Source organism: Cavia porcellus, unplaced genomic scaffold (genome assembly GCF_034190915.1).
Source record: "Cavia porcellus strain 051 isolate PalLab524CR breed Dunkin Hartley unplaced genomic scaffold, mCavPor4.1 scaffold_10, whole genome shotgun sequence".
NCBI lineage: Eukaryota > Metazoa > Chordata > Mammalia > Rodentia > Caviidae > Cavia > Cavia porcellus.
Window position 1 is genome coordinate 24,076,838 of NW_026947493.1, and position 20,280 is coordinate 24,097,117.

Sequence of the window (20,280 nt, forward strand, 5' to 3'; positions counted from 1 at the left end):
AACAAGACCCTGACTCACAAACGACCAGGGGTATGGGTCAGTGCAAAGGCTCTGGGTTTAGTCCTCAGAACCGCAGATCACATACACATAAATGCTTTGCATTCTGAAATAGCCTGCCAGGGTTGTGACCCTATAGTCACGCTATCATCACCTTGAAGACACCCCAGGCCACATAAATATCCCCAGCTTCAGACCATAATGTGCCTCTCTTGCAGGGCCTCTCTTCTTTTCTCTGAGTGTGTACTTTTTCAATTCTGCCTGATAAATTCCTTTTGGTGTCTCACTGAAGTGGCTTGAAAATTATTTTCTGTGATGGAAGTAGCAAACCTACAACCTGCTGTATGGGTAGGGTAAGTTAAGGTCCCCATCTCCTGCTTGGAGGACATTCTGGTGTCTGGTGACACAACCATTGTGTCATACGGCTAAGGAGAGTGAACACTTGAAGAGCAGTGACTTAGGAGTAGCAAGTGTTGACACAGCAGGTTAGGGATCTCAGGTGCTCACTGTCAGCAGCAGGGTTAGGGATCTCAGGTGCTCACTGTCAGCAGCAGGGTTAGGGATCTCAGGTGCCCACTGGCAGCAGCAGGGTTAGGGATCTCAGGTGCTCACTGTCAGCAGCAGGGTTAGGGATCTCAGGTGCCCACTGGCAGCAGCAGGGTTAGGGATCTCAGGTGCTCACTGTCAGCAGCAGGGTTAGGGATCTCAGGTGCCCACTGGCAGCAGCAGGGTTAGGGATCTCAGGTGCCCACTGGCAGCAGCAGGGTTAGGGATCTCAGGTGCCCACTGGCAGCAGCAGGGTTAGGGATCTCAGGTGCCCACTGTCAGCAGCAGGGTTAGGGATCTCAGGTGCTCACTGTCAGCAGCAGGGTTAGGGATCTCAGGTGCCCACTGGCAGCAGTAAGGTAAGGGATCTCAGGTGCCCACTGTCAGCAGCAGGGTTAGGGATCTCAGGTGCTAACTGGCAGCAGCAGGGTTAGGGATCTCAGGTGCCCACTGGCAGCAGCAGGGTTAGGGATCTCAGGTGCTAACTGGCAGCAGCAGGGTTAGGGATCTCAGGTGCCCACTGTCAGCAGCAGGGTTAGGGATCTCAGGTGCTAACTGGCAGCAGCAGGGTTAGGGATCTCAAGTGCCCACTGTCAGCAGCAGGGTTAGGGATCTCAGGTGCCCACTGGCAGCAGCAGGGTTAGGGATCTCAGGTGCCCACTGGCAGCAGCAGGGTTAGGGATCTCAGGTGCCCACTGGCAGCTGCAGGGCTAGGGATCTCAGGTGCCCACTGTCAGCAGCAGGGTTAGGGATCTCAGGTGCCCACTGGCAGCTGCAGGGTTAGGGATCTCAGGTGCTCACTTCCTCTGTGTGCAGCTTGGTTTTCTGCTTTGCATCTAGACACCGTGAACAAAATGAAGCCCTGCCTAGTCAGAGGCCGCCAGAACAGAGACAGATGGCACAGTGTTTCTTTCATTACGTAAATAGTGTTTTGGGGGAGGTTGCCTAATAATAAAAGTAGTCCAATTCATTGTGTCCCACACAATGCAAAAGAGAGAAGGTAACCTCTGAAAAACAAAAGCCAAGCCTTACTGTGCAAGCACTTCAGTGTGTTTCACTACTTCACATGAACAGTCTTTAGTACTCTCCTCCATACAAGCCAGTAAAACAAACACATGACCTTTTTTTTGTACTCAAAAGCATGAGGGCATGTGACTTAGAGGAAAAGAAAGCAGCTCCCTGGAAGGATAAAAAAAAAAAAAATCCAGAGGAACTGCACTCAGTTATTTGGTACCAGTACTTTTTACTGCCTTGAGAATACCTTTTATCTGTTAGCTATATTCTTTTAATCAATAAGAAAAGTACTTTTGTTTTGAGCGCAGCTGTGTATTTCGAGCTGATCTTGATGAGCTTGCTTTGGCAGTACATATACCAAGCTGGCCTTGAACTCACTTTGTAGCCCATGCTGGCCTTAAATTCACAGCAGTCCTCCTGCCTCAGCCTCTTGAGGGCTGGGATAACAGGAGTGGGCCATCATACATAGCTTAAAATCGTTGTTATAAGCATCAACTATATATAAACTGTAATTCATGTAAACCAAATCTATTTAAAGCAAATAACACAATGGCTTTTGACAGTAATATTGTCGAAAGGCAAAATTACAAATTTAGCTATAGATCTAATTGGCTTTTATTTGAGATTCTTAAATTGGCATAGCCTCCATTCTACAAAATAGAATAAGAGTTCCCAGTGGGAGGACGATTGGTTTTAGAAGATTAAAAAAAGGGAAAAGGAAAGTGGTGTGGGGCTGAGGGGACTTGATTTGTTAATATCAGGTTACTTGTTTGTAACAAAGCAGAAGAATTTTTCTTAGAAAACTGGCCTATTTTGGAATCCTTCTGCTTCCTTGATGTTTCTGCTTGAAGATGTAGCAGTAATGTGAGTGACTCAATTTTGGTTTGCTCTGGACGGTTGTGGCTTAGGGCAGGAGCATATCTCAAACAGTGGCCTCCCCTGCTTTGTGTTTAAAAGTATCTGTGCACCAAAAGCCAGTGCACAGAATTTTTCTGTCATCTCCAAATCCACATGTGGTCCCCACCACCACACCTCCAGTTGGGTACTGAAACACTTTTATATATTGGAGTTTATGTTTTTAGATTTTATATAAATGAACTCAGTGTATATTCTTCTGTGTTCTTTTCTCCCTGGAATATATTGTTTTAATATTGTTATGGTTGATACATTGTATCAATTTGAGAAGTTTGGAAGTTTAGCTGAGAGACTCAGCAGGGAGCCAGGGTTCTTTCTTTATAGATATCCTCATCCTGGGCAAAGGAGGGCAAGGAGATTTTGTGGGTGCTGCACCTGCCGTGGGGGGTGGCCTGAGTCCACTGTAAGGGAGGAGAGGAGGCTTGTTTTCTCTGCCTTTTTGCTCCAGCTGCTGTCTTAAAGTGTTGCCCCAATGCCACCCTGCCTGGGAGCCAGCTGAGTATGGACTGCAACCTCCAAAAACTGTAAGATATAAACCTTTCCTTCCTTCGTGGTTGGCGTCAGGTATTTTGTCTCAACAACGAGAGATAAGTAACCAAGACACATATAAATTCTAAGAGTTACTAATACATAAAAGTGCAGAACTCATAAATTTAGACTTTTTTAAAGAGATATTTTATCTTGATTAAGTTTCATAACAGAGACCCAACATAATAGCAGTCAAGAGGTAGAAGTTTATTTCTTCCTCATGCGGAAATCCAGGATATACGTGACAGGCCTATTCCACAGACTCTTTCACTCTCACTGGGATGCGGCCGGGTGTTCATATTGTAAGATAGTGCCACTGCTGCTTTGGAAGAAGGAAGGGTACATTGGGCATAAACCAGCAGTCTTCGGCCCAGGCCCTTGAGTTGCTCTCTGAGCTGCTTTGCAGCTCTGGGTGCAGCCCAGCCTTGTGCTGGTGTCTAAGGCCTTGGTGTGAGAGAGAATAACAGGGCCTGTATCGTCCAGTGTGTGGCCACCAGCCAGATGTGGTGATTTAGGTTTACATTTGAATTAAGTAGAAAAAAAATTTTCCCAGAGAAACTGGTTTATTTATCATTTTTAGAGCAAAATGAGATGCCTTATACCCTTTTTTAAAAAAACAAACATTTTGTCAGCTGAAGAAGTCAGCACTTCAGCATAGGAAGCTTCTAGAGATGCATGCTGGGCTGCGTGACACAGCTCACAGCTGTGTGACTGGGGCTGTTTATTGAACACGGGGCTTCCACCTGTGGCTGGTGTCTCCTCGCCCCAACACACCCACTTGGCCCTCACCACTCCCCACCTTGAGTCCTGTACAGGGCCCTTTCATGAGTGAACAGGGACCGGCTGACCTCATCCCATCCTGGTATTTGTTCAGTCCTTTTGGCAGACAGGGTGACGGCCCAGAAGACAAGCAGTAGTGGAACTTCATTGCGTGTTTGGAGTAGTTTCTTTCCACATTACCCACGCAGGCAGCTTCAGTGGCCTGGGCTGCAATCACCTCTAGCTGCCTGGAGTTCTCTGGGTATAATGGAGAACAACTCAGGTTCCATAGATGGAACAAAACAGTGAGACAGACAGCAGGAGAGTTGCTTGGCAGGGGTGTTAAACTTACTTATTTTCTTTCTTTCTTTGGTTCGTTTGTTCATTCACTTGCTTGCTGTGATAGGTCTCAAACCCAAACCCCACAACATGCTAGGCAAGTGTTCTGTCACTTAACTACATCTCAGCCCAGAGTCTCGCCTCTTATTAGCGTTACAGACCCTGCGCAGCAGAAGTGCTAACATGTGCACCAGGGAGCTTCTTTGGAAGGAGTGCCCTACCCCACATCTCCAACCACCCCAAAGCAGGTTTCCCTTTGTGCCTCAGCCCAAGGCTGCATCCAGCTGAGCAAGATGTCCGTGCCTTCCTGCCCTCAGACAGAAGATAAACTCCATTCAGCCCAGAGCCACTGCCATGGCCAGCAGCAACAGCAGCAGGCTGACTGCAGGCACCTGAGGAGCTCTAGTGTTCCCTGTCTTGGTCTGGACTTACCTGCGAGTTGCCAGTGCATCTCTGAATTTCATTCCGTGTTAAAACAGCTCTGGGGGTCTGCTGCATACCATGCCTTTCATTAAGTTTTAAAAATTAAAAATTTACTTTCTGAGTCACAGTCCCCACATCAGAAGGGCGCAGTGGCCACATGTGGCTAGTAGTGACTGTATTGGAGCAGAAGCTTTTTTTGAATATCACAAGCAACGACAACTTCCTGTCGGTGTCCCCAGCCAAATGTTGGGCTTGACTTTGACTTCCCTTGACACTTCTACAAATAGTGTGCGGGATGTTGCCTTGAGTACCCCACGCTGTGCAGTGGGTCAGCTGAGGTCAAGCGCATCAAGAGCCGGCCCAGGAAGAGCCCTGGACTGACAAAGCATTGGATCCTCTGCGGGTTTCAGTGGGGTGATTCTCCCTAGTGGGAGGTGCGGGATGGCAGAGGTAGAGACTGGTCGTCTGGTTCATGTTATTTTTGTGGGAGGGTCGGATCGAAAGAGGAATCGAGCCGGCCTGTATACCCTATTTCAGAATCACAAAGGCTGCACTTGGTGGTGGATGATTTTGCTGAGTGTTGCCCTAACCCAGGAGATGGGGAAGGGCTTACACATGTCTGTTTTCTGAAATTCATGGTATTTTTAGCTGCAAAGAGTTTAGAACAGATTTAAGTGCACAGTGGATAATAGTAACTTTCACAGCTGAGTGATCTCAGAGGACATCTGTTCCAGTGCTATTCAAATACTCGCTGACTGGCTTTGAGCCTTTGTTTTTCTTTTGACAATGATAAGCATTAGAAGGAGGGAATGAAGATTTCAGGATCTATCCTAAGGCAGTTAAATTGGGTGGGGGCTCAGAATCCTCTTAGAAGGGAGTTTGCCCTGATGTGGGTCCCCTGCTCGCTGGTGGAAAGCTTAGCTGTCTAACAGAAACCTTGAGGTGGTGTAGATGCGTGTGCCCACAGTGAAGGGCCGCTCAGGGCCAAGAGTCTCCCCAGCTCCTTCGCCTACCAGCCCTGCTTCCTCGACTGCATGCTTGTCGAGTGCCACCATGAAAGCGCTGCTGGTCCCCAGGATCTGCCCATAGCGTTGGGCTGGGCTTTGCAGGGCAGAGTGGGTCCCGCCAGATCTGGTGTTTGGTGTGAGTCAGTGCTTCTTCCTCTTAGGAAGTTTTTAACTGGACCCGATGTAGTTGCCTCCCACTTCTCCCTCCCTGACCCTCAGCAGCACTGTGGGATGAGGTATGTCTCCTCCTCCCCTCACCGTGCATGATAACAAATGTGAAGCTTAAATGACTTGGTAATGTAGGAAGCATTGTAGAACAGTTCAGGAAGGTTAGACTGCTATTACTATTTATCCTTGGTGTCCTTTCTACTGCTTAGCTGCCCTTCTTTACCTCCCAGCTTCTGAGCGGGCTGCAGAGGTGCAGCCTCTCAGCTAGCACTGTCATGACAGACCCCGGCAGGCAGCACAGGTTTCCCACTGTGTGGAAGCGTCAGGCATGGCACAAAGCAGCAGTGTGTGCCAGGCCCTGGGGTATGTTCTTTTTAAAACTCTGTGTTTCATGGCATGGTATACTTAGCAAACCAGGGTTGTGCCGGGCCAGAAATAAGATAGGTGCACATGTCAGCACCATCCTGAGCATTACAGAGCCTCTGCATCCAGCCTGGTGCTGCCTGCTATAGTGGGAGCCCTCTCCTCAGTCTTCAGGAGCCAGGGCTGAGCAGAAGTCCCTGTTCACATTCATTCATCCTGTAGACATTTCCCTGGGCTGGCTGTCCGGTGACTGACTGTTCCAGAATGGGTTCCATGGTTCGATGGGGACACAGTGAAGGAGCATCAAGGCAAGTCCAGCAGTCTCACCCCTTGCCCTGTGATCCTAGGGCTAAGCCTAAGCCTCAGGTACATTGCCATGACAACCTTAACAGGCCCATTCTTACTCTAACCAGGCTCAGTTAGTTCCCTTGCAGGTTCCCAAGTGGGACCCTGTGGCTCCAGTACCGCCCTACGCCCCAACGCATGCTCTGAGAGCACCCACTTTCCTAGAGGAATTATCATTGGAAAGATTTTGAAATGTTGTCCAGCCCTAAATTTTACATCTAAGGCAAAATCACCCAGAGAGGAGGATGGATTGGTTAGGCTCACACAGCAGTGAGACCCTCTGGGTGTCAGTGCATGCAAGGTACCCCCTGTGACTCCTGAGGTTGCAGGGGCCTGGCTGCTTAGTCTCTGCGTGACACCAGGCTGAAAGCTCCAGTGTTCCTTCCTATTCTGGCAGCTCGTCTCCCCAGCCAGTTGATCCTGTCCTGAGTTGTAGAACCAGAGCCTACCTTGTCCCCCACTCAGCATCTCTCAAGGCCCCTTTCACTCCTCCTAATCTGATGCCATCAGACATGAAGTGTGCAGTGAGAATCTGGGCAGGGTGACACACATCTGTGATCCCAGTGCTTTGGAGGCTGAGGCAGGAGGATCACAAGTTGAAGGCCACCCTAGATAATGTGGTGTGACCCTGCCTCAAAAAAGAACTGTGCAGTAACCCAAGAGTTGCTACCTCTGCTGTCATTGTGCATGCAGCAGGTAGTTTGGGACGATACTGCCCAAGAGCAGATAACACCTGCAGTTTGCATTGCCTGTGTGGTGGGAGGTTTGAGAAGCCTTTGCAGGTACAGAGGCAGAGAGTCCTCTGCACACACACAGCATCGCAGGTGAGAGTGACCAGCTTGGAAGCTGCTGGATTCATTGGCTGGAGCTCATACCCTCCCTGAGGACAGAGGTGGTGAACCTATAGCACACAGGCTGCAGCAGGCCATTTGTATGGCTGACCCCAGATAAAGAAGTGGCATGAATTTGTCCAGAACCTGCATGTGTTCCTGTCACCTTTCTGATCATTTACAGAATTTTTCCACTTTTCTCTTTTACATTTACAATGAGAGCAGCACAGCCAGCTGATCCTGTCCTGCAGGCAGGGAACACAACATACTCTGGGCCTTTCTGTTCTAATTTTCTGTTTTCTAGCCCTCTTTGTTCTGGGTCACCTAAGGACCGTGTGCCAGGGTGTCCGAATGTCACATTTGTAATGGCCCCAAGCTAGAAACTGCCTCAGTCCCAACTCACAGAAGAAGAGGTAAATAAATTACAGGATAGTCACACCGTGGAACACTGTGCTGCAGCAATTAAAGTGAATGTGTTACATATAAAAATGTGGGTGCATCTGACAAACTTTATATTAACTGAGATAAAGAAGCCAGACACAAAAGATGCGTATCAAAAAGTTTCATACTTTGGAGGATTAAAGTAAGATAAAACCAGTCTGTGCTGTGAGAGGTGAAGACAGTGGGTGCCTAAGGTGGAAGGGATCACTGGAACTTTCTGAGGTATGGGTTGCACTCTGCGTGCTGGTCAGGGAGCTGGCCATGTGGGTATGTTCAGAATACTGTGAAAATTCATCAAGCCATACACTTAGAGTTTGCATACTTTCCTTGTGAATGTTTTAGTTGAATAAAGCATTCAGTTTTAATAAAAACAACCCAAAGACACTGTAGTCTGCCCAAACTGTGTTTGACCCAAGACTGTTGTCAGCTATTGTAAGTCTCTGGCTAATGTGCCCCTACCGCTTTGTTCTGTAAATAGGAAGATAAAAGATGTCCCTTCCATCTTATGCCCTGGTCCAGGAAAGCCAGGGATGGGCCTTTAAGGTAGAGCCAGTGTGCCCCCACTGTCCCTCTGCATCCTCACCCTCAAGGGTGCCATAACGACATCCCGGGCTTTACTCTCCCCTGTGCAGAACATTGTCGCCGTGGGAGCTGGGTTTTGTGACGGCCTCTGCTGTGGAGACAACACCAAAGCTGCGGTCATCCGCCTGGGCCTAATGGAAATGATCTCCTTCGCCAAGATCTTCTGCAAAGGCCAGGTGTCCACAGCCACCTTTCTGGAGAGCTGTGGGGTAGCTGACCTGATCACCACCTGCTACGGAGGGCGGAACCGCAGGGTGGCCGAGGCATTCGCCAGAACGGGAAAGGTAACTCCCACCCTCCTGTCCCTCTATCTTCACCCCTCAAAGGTCCCTGTTCTTCAGTCACCCCGAGTGCTTTCATGGGACTCCTCTGGTCTTTATATGTCTTTATCTTTGATTCACAGCAGGGACTGAAGCTGTTCTCTCCCACTTTCCTCTCGAAATGAATGGTTCTCTAGTGTTTACTCTGGATTTTTTTTATCTTTTGCTTTTAAGACCATTGAAGAATTGGAAAAGGAGATGCTGAATGGGCAGAAGCTCCAGGGACCTCAGACTTCTGCCGAAGTGTACCGCATCCTCAAACAGAAAGCACTCACTGACAAGTAAGCCTCCCTCATTGTCTGTGCAGCATCTTCCAGAAGACAAGCACCACTGTTAGACAAGTGGACCTAGAACTTGATTCGTTGAGTCCTCTGTGCGATGTGAACATCTATGACAGGAAGTATCTACCTACCCCAAATACAAATGTTTATACAAGTCTCAACTTCTGTGAAAAGACCTATGAGGGAGAAGTATTACACAATATGAGCCTTTAGAGTCTTGTTTGTCTGATAGTGTTCAGGAAAGCTACGTGCCATAAGTTTAAAAGTTTTCAAAAATAATTACTTTTTTTAAAAAATAAAAAGGTATAACCATGTGAATAAAGTATCAAACAATTCAGAAAACAAGGAAAGACAAGCCCATCTCAGAATTCTGCTGTCCAAGGGACCTGTGTTAAGGTTGGGGACACATTCTTGCCATCTCTCTGTCATGTGGGTGACTGGCTGCCTGGATCTGTCTCCCCCTTTCCTTCCAGGCCAGGCATGTGTAAGGTGGGCTGGTCACCTGATTGAGGAGTTAGCCCTGGAGCACCACAAGCTGCCTAACCTCCGCAAGGCCGCTGCTAGCTGTGCCTCCCACACAACCCTTCACACTGTTGAGTTACTAAACTCCTCCCCAGGGCTAAGATGTCAGCACCACCTTATTCAGCCTTGCACAGCACGCTGTGTTGGTCAACTTTCTGTAACTTAAGTTAAATCAACAGAAAGAGAAATTGTTTACTTTGGCTTAAGGTTTCAGAGGTTTCAGTTCATGGTCAGTTAATACTGCCACTTTGGGGCTGTGACTGCACAGTTCATCATGGTTGGACTGTATAGCAGATGAGGATATTTACCTCATGGAGACTGAGAAGAAAAGAGTGATAGGAAGGGGCTAGGTTTCAAATTCCTTTCAAAGGCATACTAGTAATACCCTACCTTACCTGCCTCTTACTAGGCTCCTCCTAAAGGTCCCAGCATGGGCTCATGACCAAACCTTTAACACATGGACCTCTGGGGCACTTCAGATTCAAAGTGTAGCACTGTGCATCCTCACCTCCCCACAATATTCCTTGGTTATCTGGGCAGCTGTACTGATGCTGTTACTTGGAACTTGTCTAGAATGTGTACTTCTGTCAAGCCAGGAGATGGTTTGCAGATGTTGGTCTTAAGTTACTTTTCTCATTGCTGAGACAAAATATCCAACACTCAGTGATAAGGGGAAAAGGTTTATTTAACTCACAGTTTTTAGAGGTATGTGTCCATAATCAGCTGGCTCCAAGGCAGGGTGGCACAGCAGAGGGGCAAGCATTCCTGGTGGTAGAAGATACCAAATGCAGTGGAACGGAGGGAGAGAGACAAGCCTTTCCTTCCTTTATATTGTATGCAAGTCACCTATCCTGGGGTGGTGTAACACTCACCCACAATCCCAGCACTAGACAATGAACCAATCACAAACTCTCGGTTCACCTGCCTCCAAAAAGCCCTCTACCCATGACCTCATGAGGCTTTGGGGGGACATCCAGACACAAACCATAACATTCCACCCCTGAGCCTCTAAAGACTCATGTATATCTCTTTATACAAAAGGCATTTAGTCCACCTCTAAGAGTTGCCAGTCCTAACAGTTTCAGCATTACTGAAGAATTCAAGTCCCAAGTCTCCCCTGAGATGTATGGCAGATTCTTAGCTGTGAGCCCCTGTACAAATGAAAAGGAAGTTAAACACTTCCAATATTCAGTGGCACAAGAGAGACATTTCTGTTCCAAAAGCTACAAACAGGTGGATACAAAGGAATAGGACAAAACAACTCCAAATTCTATCAGGGCAAACTGTAGTTCCAGTGTGCAACATCCCAGGCAATCTGTGGCAAGATGTGAACTATAAAGAGTTTGGGTGGCTCCACATCTACAGCACTTCTGGTGGTGGTGGTGGTGGTGGTGGTAGCAGCTCCCATGGCTTCTCTCTTGAGCCTGCTCTGCTCTCCTTGCAGTTTTCCTCAGATGATCCATGTTCCTGGCTTCTCTAAACATCTGAGGTCTACAGTGCATCTTTGGCTTCACACTCACAGCTTCATACACTTCCCTCTCGGGAACACTGCCTGGCCTCTCAGGCCTTCTGAAATATGGGAGGAAGCCTTCTTAACCCCATAACTCTTGCATTCTGCATGCACCTAAAACCAGCACCACATGGATAATAGTCTGCTGCCAGTGGGAACAGTAGCCAGGGTTCCTTTTTTCTTTGTTTCAGGGTCGAGTGCCTGGATCACTGGGCAGTCTGAATCCAATTCTGGAGAACAAATTCTTTGTGCTGCCATCATTCAGGAACATGATGCCCTGTGGCTTCTCAAAGCAAAGCCATTCATTTTTGAAATTTTGAGGCTGCAAAGGGTGGAGTCCTGCTGCTTCTTACAATGCCCTCAGGCTGTCTTTTCTATTTTCCTGTTCCTTCTCAACACTCAAGATCTCCTCTGCTCTATCTTTGCAGACCACAGCTTTATTGAAGCATTCCTTTCTGGCCAAACTCAGTGTTTTAAATCATTCTGCTGGCCTCTTTGTTCTTGATTCGCAACATAAATCTGGCAAAAAGCCCCCAATAATAACCATGCCACCACTTCCAACAATTGACTGCCTTGTAATTTCTTCTGTAAGATTAACTAGTCTACAGCCCTTAATCTCAGTCTCAGCCAAAGTATCTGGACACTAGAAAAATGCTAACTAACTTTCTGCCAACCCATAGCACACATTATCTGGAGTCCAGCAGTCAGTGAGTCCTTCCCCCTAGAAACCTCGCAAGCCTGGTAATGGCAGGATTTCTATCAGCCTTCTGTCTTCTAAGCTCTGACCAGAATCTCCCATACAGAATAGCCTAAGGCATTCCAACTCTGCTTTTTCAGCAGCATCTCCAAATCTTTCCAAACTTTTCCCACAAGCCATCTCCCAAGACTCCTGAACCACGTGGTCAGGTATGGTCCCAGCTACCATCCCACTTCTCAGGTACCAAATTCTGTCTTAGTTACTTTTCTTGTTGCTGAGACAAAATACTCAACACCCAGTATTAAAGTGGGAAAGGTTTATTTAACTCACAGCTTGTAAAAGTTTATAATCAGGTGGCTCCAAGGCAGGATGGTGTGGCAGAGGGGCAGCCATTCAGGGTAATAAAAGCTATCAAAAGCAACAAAAATGAGAGAGAAGCCTTTTCTGCCTTATCTTGTATGCAAGCTACCTGCTCTAGAGCAGTGTAGGACTCACACCCCCAATCCCAGTACTAGACACAAACTCTAGATTCAGGCGCCTCTGGGAAACCTGGACCTCATGAGGCTTTAGGGGGACATCCAGATACAAACCCTAACGATGTCTCTGGCAGCGTCTCCTTTACTCTTGCTCAGTCCAACTGCCTGCTGGTTCCTACCATGTACCTTCAGCTTGCTCTGCACTCAGCTCCTCTCATCCTCTTTTTTACCCAGTCAGAATTAGCAGCCTTGGAGTTCCCAATGAAAACCTCAAAAAGGTGGGGCATTAGTTTTCCCATTTTAATTTGTACCTTATTTTTTTGAAATGGCTTTTAAAGCTACCTAGGGAGGTAGAGGATTGTAGACAGGAAGGGGTAGGATCTTAAATTGTGACCAAGGGGAAGGCATGGTTACCATGCATGGCCTTCCTTACCTACCTCGTGGACTCTGGCATGTTGGTATGTCTTGGGGCTACTTTAACAACCATTTTTTACTTTAATAACATCAGGATTTTCACTTCATTGATTGATCGATTATTTGGTTGATTATAGTTGAACTTGTGATTCTTCTGCCTCAGTATCTCAAGTAAACAGCTAGGAATTATAAGCACATGCTGCTATGCAGGAAATTTTTTAAAGTCTCAAAATCCTTGGGTGTTTGGTCAGGGCAAGAGTCTCCCAAGCAGGATTTTCAAGTGGCCTCTATGTGCTGCTGATTCTGTGGACGGGCAGGTTGGTGGGCGCTGTCTGTATTCGTGGTTAGCCCTTTGGAAAAGGCACTGGGTCTGGGTTGCTGGAGTGGTGGCTGCCTTACTGCAGCAAAGCTGCTCAGAACACAAACCTCCTCAGCTAGACCTCTCTCTTAGCTTGGCCTCACAGGCTGTGTGGCTTGAACAGTAGAAATGTATTCTGTCCCAGTCCTGGAGCTTGGAAGTCTGAGATCAAGGTGTCAGCATAGTTGGTGCTTTGGAGGCCTCTCTCCTTGGCATGTAGGTGTCTGTCTTCTCGCTGTGTCTCTCTCATCTGACTACACTGTCTGTGTCCTGCGTCCTCTTCTTAGAGAGATACTTCAGGGTCTTCATTTTCATGTGTCCTCTCTCTAGTGGTCTGGGGTTCAAACACAGCCCACCCAGGGTCCTGGGGTGAGGACTTCAGCCTGTGAACTGGGAGGAGGACACAGTGCGGTCTATGGCAGTGTTGCAAGCTCCCCGGGGACTGGGGCTTATTCATAGCTCATCCCCACAGCAGGCCTGAAGCCAGACACTGCCCCGGTCCCCCATGTCCTTTGGATGGTGGACTGTCTGGTTTGTGTTAATTCTTTTCTGTGAAGTGTTATCACTTGACCTCTTTTTACCTCTAACTTTATTAAGAGTTTCCCAAACAGATCTAACTGGCCTTAGAGCATTTTGTGTTATAGAAAAGTAGCATTTAAATGAAGTGTAGCTTTATGGTTGAGTGTTGACTCAGAGCCAGAAACCATGCCTCAGCTTCCTCATCTGTAGAATGGGCTCTGCTCTAAAGAGGTACCATGGAGGAGAAGGTTAGAGATGTTGGTTTAGTGGCTGTGGATAAGAATCTCAGATCCTTGCATCTCCTCTGGAACCTTGGGGTGTCTGCACCATCTCTGAGCATCACAAACTGACACAGCTGCTCTTGGAAAGAACAGAAGCAGTCAAGAGTAGCAGTTTCTCCTCCAGTGCCTCTCAAGGAGAGAAACATCTTCCCCAGAAAGCTTAGAGAACTGAATGGCATGGATAAGTTAGGTGCGTTGGGAATAGCATTGGGTCATCATTCATCACATACCACACTGCTTTGGGGACATACACTTGGTTCTCATCTTAGGAACTGGGAAGCTAAGACATGGAAGCACAAAAAGAGGGGGAGCTGAAATTTCCAGGCTCTGCATTGAATTTATAAGAAATCAACACGTACTCACTGAGATCTGCCCCTTGCTGGACACCATGCCCCGCAATAGCAAAGCAGTCTCAGCCATCTCTGGGCCAGGGCCATCCTATGGCTGCAGTTAGAAGCTGTCCTTATGAATGCCTACCAAGATCCTTACCAAGAATGCCACTTACCAAGATCCTTACCATACCCTCAACATATAAAGCATCCAGTACACAATCCTATGCATCCAGCCCCATTTCATAGGTGGGGAAGTAGTCAGAGGCTGTATAAAACTTGGCCAGAGTGTACAGGCTGAGAAGTCAGATTTGATTGACTCTACTGACTACAGAAAACAACATAGCAGCCCATACCTTTAAAAACCTCCAACGATGGATTTTCATGAAGACATGTGATATCCTAGGACCATTTGTTCTTAAACTAAGTTGTCATTAAGTATTATACTCGGATAATTTTCAGGATGGCTTTTATAGGTCTGCTGATTCTGTCAAGCTCACTTTGGGTTTTGTGTGTGTGTGTGCGCACATGTTTATGTATGTAAGTTGAAATTAATTATTCCTCTAGTAATTTCTGCCAGAAAAAAAACAAACCAACCAGACAAAACAACAACAAAAACAAAACTTGCTGAGCCAGCTCTACCCTGGCATGTTACCTTTTCTTGCCATGGATTATTACCTGCTGCCTTGTACCTTTCACTTATATGCATTCACACCTTGGAAGAAAAGGCAGGATAAATCAAGCTTGCAGCCTGAGATTGGGGCTTTGCTAATTGTGGGTCTGGTCTTGGATCCTTGCAGGAGAGTTCCAGGCCTGAATTATTTATGGTGGCATGTGGGCTGCCTCACTGTCATCGAGGAATGATGCTTTTTAGGGGCGGGAGAGCAAAACCTCCTTGCAGTTTAAAATTCATTCTCCAAACCCTTTAATGCAGTGATAGAAACTTGGATTCATCCCAGATTTGGCCATGATGCTGAGCCACAGCTTTTTCTGTAAATGGACCACCATGGGTCCGGGAGGGATGACCATGTGACTGAGCATTGCAAACTTATCAGGCAGAAGGTTCTAGGTGGTCCCAGGGTCTGGCAAGTGCAGTGCAGAGACTCTGGACTCTACAGACCGAATAATAAAGGTCTGTGAGAAATGGTCCCTGTGTTTTGCTGCAGTCTGTGAAGCAGCACAGAAAACTGCATCTGTTCTAGGAGGTAAACCAGATGGTCTAACTTGTCTTTTCACATTTCCTCCTGCCCAGGTTCCCACTGTTTACTGCAGTGTATCAGATCTGCTACGAAGGCAGACCCGTCTCAGAGATGCTGTCCTGTCTCCAGAGCCATCCAGAGCACACATAATGTGAATCATGTACTAGGCTGTGTATTGTTCTGCCTCTCCCATCGGTCTTTTGGATTCATGTGGAAACCAAGACCTGGCAACAAGGTGTTTGCTTCACTGTACTCCCATCATGGATATCTATGAATTATTACAAACTCATTTTGAATTCAAGGCAGTTCGTTGGGTAAGACACACTGGGCAACAACGAAACACACATATGAACATGTGCGTGTGTGTATACCTGCTCATTGTTCATTCTGTGCGTGTTTCTGTGAGCCATAGTTTTATGTCCTTTTAAAATAGATTGCATTTCAAATTTCTCTACTAGGTAGTCATTATGATTGGAATTATATCAGCCAAATTTTTTAGATGCAACTCACATGTGTTTGAATGGAAGAATTATTTTTTTCTCAATTTTTTAAAATGATAAATTTGACCAGCATTAAAATGGTGGGTTGGATGGAAGGGAAAATGTATTCAAAGGTCACCATATTTAACTTTCAAACACTGTCTTGAAACCAGCATAATCATCTGCTACTTTGATTGTGAGTTGATCTTTTTTCAAACAATTAGATGTTTTAAATTACGAACCCACATTTTTCTCTCACTGCAGTTTTCTGCATTATTTAGGCACCTTTCTCTTCTTTAGCTGCAAGAATGTGCTTTTGTAAAGACACAGTGGTAGCTGAGGATTTAGCTCAGTGGTGTAAGTACCTGCCTGGCAAGTGCAAGGTTTTGAGTTTGATTGCTGGTACCAAGAAAAAAAAAAAAAAAAAAAAAGTCAGAACCCTGAGATTTTCCTGCTGTGAACATACACTTGTGTGATGCGCTGTTAGGTGGTGCTTTTTGCAGATATTTCTCTTAAATCTCACAGAATCCCTGAGAGGGGGCTGCTGTTGTCCCTCTTATAAGATGCAGTCACTGCACCTGGTCATGGGGTGAGGAAGGACAAAACAGGAGTCGGATGCATTGTCCTTCCACCCCACCAAGGTGCAGGACCTTTTAAGACATCACCAGACTCACCTGAGCTCAGCCTGACAGCTTGTGGCAAATGCATATGTAGCCTTTCCTGAGGCCACAGTGGGGCTTCCTGCAGCTGAGAATTGTGTGGGTCAGGGTCTTGATGGCCATCATTCCACATACGATCCCTCTACCACCAGCACCACCTTACCTCTTAGAAACGCACAATTTGAAGCTGGGTATGGTGCATACACCTGGCATCCCAGCTACTCAGGAGGGTAAGGCAGTAGGAACCCAAGTTCAAGTCCAGCCTAGACAACTTAAACAACAATCTTGTCTCAAAATTTTAAAAAGGTTGAGGCTGCAGCTCAGGGGTAGAACACTTGCTTAACATGAGGGAGGTCCTGGGTTCAGCTCCAGCAGCAGAGGAATAAAAGGATGCCAGGCCCCACCCAAACCTCTGAAGTGGCACCTCTGTTTCAAACTGCCTTCTGTGTATTTTGGATGCTTACTAGAATTTGAGAACCACTACTGTAGAAAATTTACTTTAACATGGTTATCCACAGACCATCTACTCAGAATGTCCTGGCCTCCAGGGAATGTTCCAAGGTCCCCTGAAAAATCAGGTCACTTAGAGAAGCTGCACTGTGTACTCCTCTTGAAGGTGTAGAATGTATGTTTGGATCTCAGTGCAACCTTTTTTTTTAACTGAAGTCCCAAACATGTTAGACCTTAGAGATCGTTTGGCAAGGAGACTAAATTAGCCAAAGTTTCTGGGGAACACTGCTGCTGGTGAAAGTGACATTTGGACAACCCAAGTAGACCCTGTGAGAAATAAAGACGAAACGCCTGCCTATGATGGTGTTAATTCTGGACTTAACACCTGGGATCTGCCATGAACCTTCGATGAAGCTTTAAGGTGACACTAGCAAGTATATAACCAACTAGATGCCAACCTTGCTGAAACGCATATTATGTGGAGTAAGTGCTTTTAGTTCTAGAATTAAAATCGGAATTACTGTACCTTCTGAAATGCAATTGGTTTCATAATAGCATTCCAGTTACCTTGCATAGCATTCCATAAGTATTAAACGAACATATGAATGTCACTTATATATATCCATCATGAGTTTCTTTGTGAGATTGTTTGCTTCTACTTACTCATCCTGGTTTGATACTTTTTTTCCTCCTATAACTGAAATGATTATAGAATAGATTTTTTGCTAATATTAAAACTCTGTCTAAAATACTTTGGGGGCATTTAAAACTCCATGCACAGAAGTGTATGAAAGCGCACAAATGCTCTGAGTTTCAGCAGTTTTAGTGCCACCGTTCAATTTTGCTGGTCTCTTGTTAATTTTTAAAAAAAAAATTTGTACATAGGTAACAAAGAGTTGCTTTTTAAGATATAAAAAGGGCTGTGAGCTAACTGTGGTATGTCTATTAATTAGGATAATACGTTGTGAGGAGCTAGAATTTCGTGTGTTTTGTATATACTCACCTGCATTCAGCTTCCCTCTCTGGATGTTGTACTTGAGTGTTTTTTTCTTTACAAATCCCACCCTGCAGTCTGCTGACAGTACCTCTTCAAGATACTTTATAGTAATCTGCACATTATGGAAAAGTAAATTTTATAAGTTTGTGCTCTACTAATGGTAGTTATTTATTACTCTATGAGTCATCTATTTTTATAACCACCTTTGGTCTACCATTTATTTTGATTTCATGTTTCTTACTAATTATGGTGATAGGGAGGGAAATACCTTGATTAGAAACTTAATATCTAAGCCAACCTGTGAATGTAAAAATTATACTGCTGCCTTGCTTCATCTACCCTGCTGGAGTGTGGAACAAATCCCTGTTTGGAATCCATGCTAGGAGATGGCCTCAAGCTGGTTTTTTTTTTTTAATAACGATAACATTGCTGTCTGTTGGCCCAAGGAGGACATTGTGGCAAGGTGCCAGCATGTAGAGAGGATTTTGATTTTTCCACTAGTTCTAATTTACTGGGCTTTTACTTACATGTGTACTGTAATTGTTTACAGACCGTGGATGGATGTATAATTTAAAGGCGTGATTTAATAAACACTTAACCCCCATCCTTGTGCTATGAATCCTATTTTTTTTCATCAGCCTGTGCATCATTCAGTGCTTACTAGAGAAACAGATTTAGTGCAAGATACATAGATATGTAAGAATTTGAAAGGTAGGCTTACAGTGGCCGCCCACAGAGTCAGCTGTGGGAAAGTGGGAAAGGACTATCTGTGTGCTGGAGATTTGAAGGATCCAGTTAGAGACCCAAAGCGCAGTGTAGTGCCCTGTGAGTCCATGTCAGGGGTCTGAGGGTCTGTGCTGGAAGCCAGGAGATAGTGGAGATGACGTGCAAGCTGAAGGTGAGGACTGGATCTCCTCTGAAGAAACAGAAGGGATTCTTCCTTCAGTGGTTCCCTTTTATACCATTCAGGTGACAACCTATTGGTTGGTGCCAGTCACACCCAGGGTGGGTCTTCTGTCTTCAGTAAATTCCTCCAGCCATATCCAGAGCTATGCTGATCCAATAGTTGGATGCTTCTTACTCTAGTTGACACAATTAAGTATCACAGATGGGTTAATAACCAGCTCTTTTTAAATTCTGATTTGTGTTGCTTTACCAACATTAAGGGCACTTTTAGCACTTGGGAGGCTAAGCAGAAACATTGCTGTGAGTTTGAAGCCAGCTTGGGCTACAAAGTGAGTTCAAGGCCAGCCTGAACTACATAGTGAAACTGTCTCAAGACAAAAAAACAAAAATCACTTTTTAAAAGAAAAGCATCAGCTTGTATCCTGTCTTTAAACATGCCTGTTTTCATTGCTAACATTTTTCCTTTTTTTTTTTTTTTTTTTGGTCTTTTTCCTTTTTATCGGTACTGGGGATCGAACTCACGATTGCCTGCTTACAAGGCAGGTGCTTATGCCACTGAGCTAAATCCCCAGCCCCTCCTTTTTTTTTTAATTTAAAGAGAATAAAAGCAAGCAAAGCAAAACAAAATAATAAAGTTAATCAGAACAGAAAAATGACAGCAGTACAGGACTTCAAAACAAGATAATAGGAAATCAGCAATGGCTACTATAATGTCCCTTGTTTTCTTCAAAATAGCTGTCCATACCATCAGACATAATAAAAGAAAACAAAATAAATGGGATAAAACCAATCAAAAGAAAAAAAAAACACCAGAAAATAGGAAATCCACAATGGCTACCATAATACATCCTGTTATTCTCAAAATAGCTGCCCATGCCATCAGACACAATAAAATCAAACAACAAGACAGAATAAAACTAAACCTAATAAAACTATGAAAATTGATAGCTTGGACCCTGGAATAAAATCCAAGGAAGCAAGAAATTAAAATTTAGGTAGCAAAGCCTTTATTTTAGGTCAGGCCTGGCAACACAGCCTCCGGTAGCCAATATGGAAGACTGCGCACCTGACAGCTTAAGGGTTTTTATCTTGTAAAACCGCAAACAGCTGCTGGTCTCACTGTACAAGGAGGTGGGTGGGTTTGTGGCGCACTACAGAACAGGAACACCACGATTACATTTCTTGGGAAGAGCAAGGTTCAGGTAAGGGTTGGGCTAACAAGCAAGTTTAGATTAGGCAAACGTCCTCTGGGGGAAGGCACATCCTGCAAACAAGCAAGTTACCCTGCAAACAAGCAAGTTTAGGAAGACATCCTGTAATTTTCTTGTAGTTAAACGTTTCTTAAGGAACAGCACATTTTATTACAGATAGGCGGAAGGGGATGGGGGGATTTACAAGGAGCTAAAACTTAAGTCTTTACTGGAAATGGAATTTTAATCTCTATTGAAACAGCACATACAGAACAGGAAGGAGGCGCATTGGTTAGAGCTAGGCCACAACAAAAACAATACAAGAATTCAAAAACAAGATAATAGGAAATTAACAATGGTTACCACCTTCCCTTTTTAAATGTTTCCTCCTCATCACTTTCGTAATATCTACTGTACATTTTGGATCCGTTAACAC

The 20,280-nt window shown here is 45.5% G+C and overlaps 1 protein-coding gene across 2 annotated transcripts in view; it reads left to right on the forward strand.

Annotated features, from left to right (window-relative positions):
* Gpd1l (glycerol-3-phosphate dehydrogenase 1 like) overlaps positions 1-18,352 on the forward strand; it is a 61,254-nt gene extending 42,902 nt beyond the window's left edge. For both annotated transcript variants that reach the window (XM_063257093.1, XM_003479989.5), the window contains 3 exons: positions 8,308-8,541; positions 8,752-8,858; positions 15,217-18,352. In XM_063257093.1, coding sequence (XP_063113163.1) covers positions 8,308-8,541; positions 8,752-8,858; positions 15,217-15,313 — 438 coding nt within the window. In that variant the 3' untranslated portion in view covers positions 15,314-18,352. The remainder of the gene's footprint in view (positions 1-8,307; positions 8,542-8,751; positions 8,859-15,216) is intronic.
* The last annotated feature ends 1,928 nt before the right edge of the window (positions 18,353-20,280 follow it).